Genomic DNA, 9,311 nt, shown 5'->3' with positions numbered 1-9,311 from the left:
GATTTGTGTGAACAGTGGTTTATGTGAACAGTGTTTGGGAACGGTGATTTGGCGAGCCTCAGCCTTCGATTCTTGATCCAGCGGCAAAGTCAGCAGGGACTTGCTGTAGCCAAGTCAGCGAATCCGGATCCGTGTGTACATCCTTGGAAACTCAGGCCATCTCCACCGCGCGGCCCCATCCTATCCGGCCCCGTCCATTTGGGGTAAAAGGGACAACCCGGGCGGCCCAGCGCGCGGGAGCAAACGGACTTTTGTCCATTTTGTGTCCGCTTTCGACCCATCCCCGGCCCAAGTTTGCACCGGTTTTGGGGTGAAACGGACAGCGCGCGAACGGGCGGGACGCGCGCGCTTGTCCGCCCCTGGCCCGCCTGTCGGTGACACAAAGCAAAAAAAAACCGCGGCCCCTTTGACGCTATTTCCCCCCAAACCCTCCCACGTCCCGCCGTCCGACTCCCTCCCCCGTCCATGACCGACGCCCAGCCGAACTCCGGCGGGCTGACCGTCGCCCCACCCGGAATGGCCAAGAAGAAGGGCAAGGCGCCAAGGAAGCTGCGGTCGGAGTGCACGCCGGAGGAGATCGCCAAGTTGGACGCGGAATCGGCGAAGAGGAGGAGCCGGAGGGCGGTCGCCAAGGACAACATCGCCGCGGCCAAGAGAGCCGCCGACCGCGCTGCGATTGAGGCCGCGCGGCGCAAGGCCGAGGTCGAGGAGAAGGAGGCCATCGTCAGCAAAGTGCAGGCCCTTCTCATGATGGGCATTTGTCGTCCGGCCGGTTTCTCTGGAGCGGCCGTCGGTCCGGCGAGCACAGGGTCGTCGGTAGCCCGGCCTTCGCACTGCCAGTCGCCGACGTCATGGACCACGCCAATGTCGCTCGGCTTCCCCCCGCCAAGGCACGACGGACAGACCCGTTTCTCGGGGTCGCCGTACGTGAGCGTGATCCCGCCGTCCACCCCGCGCACGGCGGCCGTCATCGACCTGAACGTCACCCCTGGGTCCAGCAGCGGCGGCCGACCGTCCGTCGAGATGCAAAGAAAGTAAGCATGGCCGCCGTTTACGGGCACCATGTCGTCCCCCCGCATCTTGTTCGACGGAATTCCAACACCAACGCCGCCGGTCGACGACCCCTACTACGACCAGTTCATGGAGGAAGTGATCTATGAGGGTGGGCACGTCCCTGTCTACGACCCCGAGGAGACCCAAAATCAGGATGGCCACAGCCAGTTCACTGCCGATGAAGACGCCGACGACCGTGCTGACTACGACCATGGTGACTCGTGGCATGAGGACGATGACATCTATGTCGAAGATGATGGTGATGAAGAAGACAATGACATGGATATTAGTGGCGATCCATTGTTCATCGACGAGCTCACCAAAAGAGCGAAAGCACAAAAAAGGAGGAAAAGCATTCACACGGGTTCATATACACAAGATGAGGACAAGTTGATTTGCCAATGTTGGATGGAGATTAGCCAAGATCCGAGAACGGGCGCGCAACAAAAGGGCCTAGTTTTTTGGACGAGAGTCCACGAAACTTTTCATGAAAGGAAGATGTTTGAGCCCTATCAAATCACAAGCAACTATGGCATCACCTCGATTCAAAGGAGATGGTTGTTCATCCAACAAGAGTGCAACAAATATTGCGCCGCATTTAAGAGCGTTGAAGCACGACCCGTGAGTGGTCTCGGTGTTGGGGACATGGTATGCTCTCCTCATCCTAATCCTTGCTACGGCCAAGTGACTTTGGCCTTGTATATGTTTGCATGTCCAATTCTTGTTGATCTTGTGGTGTAGGCATTTTAATCTTTGAAAGCATTCAAGGCCCAGCACAATGACAAGCCATTCTTTTTTTGGAGGCCGATCCGATTGGCCGTGGCCGTTCTTTTTTGAAGGCTGGAATGGGTGCCGCCCGCTGGGCCGCTGGCAATGTGCCGGCGAGAACCTGATTCGTTTTGAAGGTTGGCTGTGTTGCCGGCCGCTGGCTGTGTTGCCGGCGAACAAAACTATTCATTTTGGAGGCCAGCTGTATTGCTGGACGCTGACTGTGTTGCCGGCGACGACGTGTAGACAGCTGGCTTTGTTGTCGGGCATGAACTAGGGCCACTGACATGAACTAGGCCGACCGCTGGTATTTGAAACATTGTTTGAAAGAGACGGACAGGATGGGGTAAAAAAATGCGGCCGCGCGCTGGGCACACGGCCACCGCATCCCAGGACAGGCCCGGACACGACCCCATCGCCCTACCCAAACGGACAAAATCTGGACAAAACGGACATCCGTTTGAAGTCGCGCGGTGGAGATGGCCTCAATGGAGGAGACACAGACCCAGACCAGAGAGTCATCTGATTGGTGCTGACTTGAGCATTACGAATACACGCCCAGCACCCTGCCCAGAAGCGGCGCCCAGCCTCTTTATTAGCAGAAAACCTGGCTATATGCACACAATAGATATACTTTTGTGTTGGAACAAAACCTTTAGTTTTCACGAGCGAAACATTGATCCCGAGAATACTTTTCACAAAGAAAACATTAAGGTTTTTCCAACCACGAAGTTGCGTTGACAGTCAAGTTCAGCGTCAGATAACCTTGTGTCGTACAGAACAGAATGATTATATTCACTTGTTAAGATTTTAGGGGAGGGTTGAAACTTCAGAAAAGGGACCAATTTTGCCAATTCACCCCTCCCGGTAAGATATAAGAAAGTCTGCGCAATGTTCCAAACATCCTAGACAACAACGGACCAGAGCAAAATTCACAAGTACTAAAACCGTACAACAGAATGTAATTGGGAGTGGGGAGCCTTATTTTCCAGGCAGCCGCGTGCCTGCTGCAGGAGTTGTTGCTCGCTAGCATCAACTAAACTACAGCTCACCTGGCCCAGCTTGGGTACATGGGGAGGTTATCCATCTTTAGGTGGTGATCTCACCATTCATGGCTGGAAAATCAACGATGTACCGGGGCAAGGCTCTGGGAGTTTTATTGGGCGCGGTCCGTGACCATCCGAAATTCAAATGGATTCGCACAGCTGTACTCCGGCACTGAAGTTCTTCCGTGGGCTGCTTGTCGGTCCTCATCTCACCAGAGGGATGAGCAGGTACTCCGCGTAGAACAGCTGCGGAGCCACGTGAGAGAGGAGTGAATGTGAGTTAACAGGGTGTGTCATTCAAGGGTCCACAAGGTGCCGAAGGTGAACTGATTGAATATGTTTGGACAGTACAAGGAATTTTATTTGAGAAGGATGCGGCGAAAGGCCGGGGAACTGGGTGTTGATGTCAACACTTACCCTCCAGATGAGCATGTAGAAGGATGTTATCGCAGCTTTGCTTGTCAAGTCGATGGACCGTGCGCTGCTCCACAAGATGCTGGCGAGGATTGCATGGCCCACAACCTGCAAAAGCCCATGCTCATAAACGGGACTGCAAACAACCACTTATACAATAGCCTATAGAAGTTTAAGCCTTTTTAATTATAGTTGTTATGTTTTGGGCAAGCTTAAATGGATACAGAAGTTTCACTTACCTTGTAATGCTGAACAAAGGTACAAAGCTCAGATCAATCTTGAATTTAAAAGAGGTTAAATTTCCATAATAAAGCCATATTAATTTCCACAACTAGTTCTCAATCATAATAGAAATAAAAGCCTTCTACAGATCACTAGAGATGTTAGCTCCATGGTGGTAATCAATTCAGAACAAAGCCTAATACTCAAATTGTTTTGGTTGGCAAAAAATGGATAACTTAAATTTAACGATGGACATTGCAGTGGAAATCTATGAGATGTGGTGGCGTACAGTTAGAGATTTGCTCCACAAACTGGAAGAAGTTACCCCCATCAGTATCGCAACACCGTAGGCAACCTCAAGTAGACCAACACAAGTCCAGAAAACCTGCGTGTGAGTTTAAATCAGCAACTACAACAGTAAGTCTCTTAGCACAATAGCAATGTTTGTTATTTACTACTAACCTTGCTTTGACCTAATCTAACACTAAAAGATTGAATTCCAAAGATGCGGTCCCCTTCAATATCGGGTATATCCTGCAGGAAAACGAAATTTTCTCAAGGGAACATTGTTTGTATCAAAAGAAATGCAACATATGAGCACTGCATTAGCAAACCATGAAAGGATATTTATGAGCATTCAATTAGCAAATCTCTCTAGCCGCAGTAATGCAGTACAGGAACTAGATTTCGTTACCTTGAATAATGCTATTACAACTGAGAAGAATGTCATGAAGGCAGTTGCAAATATCAATGGCTTTGAAAAGACTGCCGGCCTTCTGAAAACAAATGTCTGAAAGCAAGACAAGGCAACACAGCATAAATCATATGTAGCAGTTATCATGTGATGTTCATAGAACAAGCCACATCAAAATGTAATTACAGTTGCAAACAGAACATTATGTCTTACTACAAGTTGCTTCTGTTTTCAAATAGATCATCAGAAGAAGACTTGCCTGAATGTGGAGAAAAAATGCCAGTTGAACAATCACCGCACGCACTGCTAATATGCAGAGTGCTGCAACAACAGCAGATCTCTTCCATCGAAAGTACGGCAGCTGTAGAATACAAAAATGGGAACGTCAGCTCTGTTTAATTAGGTAATAATGGGTATCAATAGGTCACACCAAATACCATGATATTCCAGATAATTATGCAGGAATATGAACTAATGGACGAAATGCTTTCACATCAAAAATTTCTACATATCACTGTGATTTTTATCTGTCAATTTTAGTCTCTGCCACATGCCAGCCCCAAAACATTTTGAGGCCCATTTAGCCCATCAAATTTGAGTGTTATGCAGAGTGCCGGGCAAGGTGTTCCACTGTAACATGTTAGTCCATTAAAACTGCAGATCAGGTATAATCTCATAGGTGCGTTCCATACATGTCAGTTCTCCACATCTTTCAGGCCCATGTGAATTTAAAAAAAGGCTGGTATAGGTATTTCACTTAGATTGTAGTAGCGTTCAAAAGTAGATTATTATTACTATAGGAAGTCCTACTAAAGCTTTGTATTACAGCAAAATACTCCCTCCATTCACTATTATAAGATGTTCTAGCTTTTGTCTGATTCGGATGTATATTGATGCATTTTATTGTGTTTGTTCACTCATTTCAATCTTTATGTAGTCCATATATTGAAATATCCAAAACATCTTATAATAGTGAACAGAGGGAGTAGGTAACAACATCATCACAGAAAATATGAATATACGGGAACCTCAAGTCATATGTGCTGAGTTGATGATCATAAAGACGTAAGCTCTTACATTGACTGAATAAGCAGTTCCAAGAACAAAGCTAATAAAAAGAGCCCAAAACAGAGGTGGTGATCCAACAACCCATCCAAGGCCAAAGCTCTGCAATTCAAACAGCAATGTTCCTGTTAGTCTGACAGACTGACAGCAAAGAGCCTAAGTAAATCAACTGTTAAATTATTCTTCCAAGATTATCGCAACTACAGATGAATAGCAATAGATTTTATTCGCTGCCATGTAACTAGTAAATAGAAACAGGAGAATTGCGACAATGATGTGCACCCTCACTAGATTTAAGAGAAATAGAAGTGTTGTTAAGTGCAGGTGCTCAACCACGCATATCCATCAAAGTTCAGAAGTCCCTATGCAGGAACTTGTTTCTTACTGTGCTACTTAATTTCATTGTCTGGGAGTATCATTAGTTACAAAGAGTAATATAGAAGATAAATGCTTAAGGAAACAAGTCAATTACTCTAACACACTCCAAGTATTACATCATTCTTGTACATCAAAAGGAAATGTCAAAATAAGCTACTCCCTCCGGTCCAAATTAACCGACGCTGCTCTAGTACAACTTCAGTACAAAGTTGTACTAAAGCAGCATCAATTAATGTGGATCGAAGGGAGTATAGGACTTCAAAATCTCTTTCCAGACAAATAAACATAGTTACCATAGCAGTAATAAATGTCTAAAAAACGTTACCATGGCTGCAAATACTGACACTATTGCAACTCCAGTTGCAGGAGAGTATTCCCCAGATGCTAGTGGAAGAGTTGGCTTGTTAACCTGGTGAGTCACCAACATTAGCTCCCACAGAAGTTCGAAACAGAATAATAAAAAGCAGCACTATAAAGTCAGAGCTGAAACATTTGAGATTACAATCAATGTATGATACCTTGTCAATTTCAATGTCGAACAACTGATTCAATCCAACAATATAGATGTTCATAAAAAGAGCAGCCACCACTGCCTGCATAGGAGTAAAAGTGCATCATTTTTTATACAAGTCCATCACTGTAGAAGAAAAGTGCTGCTCAAAGTTGTACCTCCAGCAAACCAGTGAGGAACAAGGGCGAAATATCAGATAAGCTCTCGACAGCTAGAAGGGAAACTGAGACTATGCTTAGTGCCTGCCTAAACAAGAATTTTTCTCTTAGATCCAGAGAGAGTAAAAGCAAACCACAGCCCAAGTGTACTAGCTTCATTAAGGGATCTTATATGCTGGCGATTCATCCAAATGTAGCAACATCAACATGACTTAACTGTTCCTATGATGGTATGTGGCCGAGAAAACCTGTAGAACGCGTCCAGAGAAGATGATATTGGCTTCCAGAAGCTTGCAGGATCGTGTGCTTCAGTTTCAGGCTGTAGCGATTGCCCAGCTTTTGCAGAAGTATTTATTGATTGATGTGATATCCTATGGTTGGAATATTTCCAATCCAAGAACTTTTTACAGTGATTAATGGTAGGGCCTTTGGATGCTTGGATGGACAAAGTAACTCGCCCTTTACCATTTCGTTGGATCGAACAAAATGATGGTAGAATATGATCTGGAAAATCAACATTTCAAAACTACGTCAAGCACTCAGGAAACAAAGATTGAAGAACCTCATCCATAATGCAAGATACACGACAATATGTAAGCTCAAATGTTGGTAGATCCATTATCTGATTAGGCCTTTTACTACTGAATAGGATCAATCAAGGAAAATGGCATTTACGTCTTGCCTACTTCATCTCAATCAGGTTGGTTCATTATGTTCAGTGATAGAAGATGAGAAGTGCCTGATACACAGAAACACTAGATTTATTGTAGTACAACTTCTTTTGATTATCACAGAGATGATTTTTTTTTTCACACGATTGACAAAGATCTGCTCCCTCCGTCCCAAAATTCTTGTCTTAGATTTGTCTAGATACGGATGTACCTAATACTAAAACGTGACTTGATACATCCGTATTTAGACAAATCTAAGACAAGAATTTTGGGACGGAGGGAGTACTACATAAGGAGAGGAATTGTGCATGAACAAATTTTGCATATAAGGAATCCATCAGTGCATCCATTTGTGTCTGACATAATCGACACAGAACGCTTGTTCAACTGAAACAAGCAACACCTCCATGATACTTCACAGGCCGCACGCAGCATGACCAATCATTCCAGTGAAAAAGGACAAGCTATTTACCAACTTGAACAAGCTGACAACCTGTAGCATGGTTTCTCTATAAATATGTTCCCTCTTTACCTATCCTACTGGTACAAGCTAAAATTCACCACACAAAGAACATGCATCCTCTCAACGTTTCCCCAAAAGAAAACGATATTCAGAAGTACCCGAACGGCCTGCCTATTTCACATCATTTACAAGCGCATTCACCCTGCCAATACACCCATTCCGTCGGCTCTGATCCCCTCTTAACACAGAGCCGGCGAGAAGAAACGCTTAACACAACTTTTCCTATGGATTTACTAGTAGAAGAAAGTAGAACTGATCCATTTTCCGTCGACTTATGAAACACTGGGCCATTTCGGCATACTATTCCTATTCCGGAAAAAGGGCGCGTACTAGGAGAAGACTCCCATCCCATCCCAACGAATCCGGTAAGGTCAGTTCGCACTTGCTCCCGCTTAACTACATCCACTCGTACAGCGCCAGCATCTAGTCGAAGGTACTGACTGAAAGGCGCCCATCACCATCGGAGTAGACCAACCACGCGGAGGGGCGGGGGACGGGCGGGGGAGTCGAGGCACTCACCTCGCCGGCGGGCGGCGGCGGCGCCGGGCGCGGAGCGGAGCGAGGACGGCCGGAGGCGGAGCGAGTCCATCGCCGCGGCGGCGCGCGGGTGGGGGGCGGGCAGTGGGACGGAGAGCGGGCGGGGGAGGGAGTGGTGGAGAAGAGAAATGTAGGGGGGGCAGCTCCAAATAGTCGTGCCCGTGCGACGCAAAGTCCAAATCGTTCGACTGTTGAACCATTTCCCTTTTTAGCGAGTATATAATTGAGCTTGACAGAGAGGTTAACACGTGGTGCGTCATGTGCCGCCTTGTCAGCAGGACATGTGTCCTGCAGAGAAGATTCGCTCAAAATCTAGCAGCCCCGTTTGGCTTGATGAATTAGCCGTGAGATCTAAGAATGTGAGCGTCTACAGCCGGAGGTCTCAAATGATGCGAATTTATGCACAATTTTTTAGACCATGAGAGTAGTTATTACCTTCATACTAATTCACAAAAAAAGAAAAAATCAACTACCTTCAAACCGGATGGTGTGCTTTGGGGTTCGTCAAATGTTACCCGTAACAGGGTGATCATAAGGGCCACTTTCAGGTGCATCAAAAATGTATGCCAAGGGACTTAACAGCTCAAGACTAAGTTTTCTTCTCCTCCGACGGAGAGATATTTTTAGGGTCCTCTCGGTATTACGATATTCATCATCGTTTGGCCAAACACAATGTCACATGTTCACGAGGATGGCGGAATACGAAAACGAGGAAAGAGAACAAAAACGGTAACGAGGATTACTTCGTATGGTGATCAAAAGTTGCTTCATGTGGATACCAATAAGTCTCACCTCGAGTTTTCTAATGTGTCGCGAAGCAAAGGGAATAGCACACGAGAACAACAGGTTTGCTCGATATTAATTCGTGTGGGCGTAGGGGTCAATACGGATGTCCACGCTTCTGCTATTGATCATTGAATGGAAGGTAGTTATTGGTCATGTCTACACTTTACCGAACCTTCAGGGTCACATACTTAACATTTACTGGTTTGTTAGAATACTATGAGATAAATGAGAATATGATAATGGGTTCGAAAGTGTTTCAGATGGCTCTAAAAGTGTTCCGACGGTTCCCAGAATGTTCGCTAGTGTCACAGAAGTGCCTGAAAGGTCCTGCGGTCTATCCCAAAGATCTGGAAGGTTCTAGAAGGTTCCTAGTGGACCAAAACCACATCACCATGGGGGACAAGGTGCCACCAAGGGCCCAAGGCGGTTGGACTAAAGAGTTCATATGGATCAAGGCAACTTGGGGAGGAATCCTCCTAGGTGGG

At 46.2% G+C, this 9,311-nt stretch overlaps 1 protein-coding gene across 1 annotated transcript; it reads right to left on the bottom strand.

Annotated features, from left to right (window-relative positions):
- Positions 1-2,649: 2,649 nt before the first annotated feature.
- LOC780685 (probable homogentisate phytyltransferase 1, chloroplastic) lies at positions 2,650-8,181 on the bottom strand. Its single transcript, XM_044577110.1, has 12 exons — positions 8,023-8,181; positions 6,527-6,813; positions 6,310-6,393; positions 6,159-6,233; positions 5,966-6,049; positions 5,275-5,364; positions 4,457-4,558; positions 4,198-4,293; positions 3,966-4,037; positions 3,793-3,888; positions 3,285-3,389; positions 2,650-3,113 (listed from the first exon to the last, which is right to left on the bottom strand). The coding sequence occupies exons 1-12, from the start codon at positions 8,090-8,092 to the stop codon at positions 3,072-3,074; spliced, it is 1,203 nt and encodes a 400-aa protein (XP_044433045.1). The 5' UTR covers positions 8,093-8,181; the 3' UTR covers positions 2,650-3,071.
- Between the last annotated feature and the right edge of the window lie 1,130 nt (positions 8,182-9,311).

The sequence above is a fragment of the Triticum aestivum genome, chromosome 7B (genome assembly GCF_018294505.1).
Source record: "Triticum aestivum cultivar Chinese Spring chromosome 7B, IWGSC CS RefSeq v2.1, whole genome shotgun sequence".
NCBI classification, from domain to species: Eukaryota; Viridiplantae; Streptophyta; class Magnoliopsida; order Poales; family Poaceae; genus Triticum; species Triticum aestivum.
This window is presented reverse-complemented; position numbering and strand designations above follow the sequence as displayed.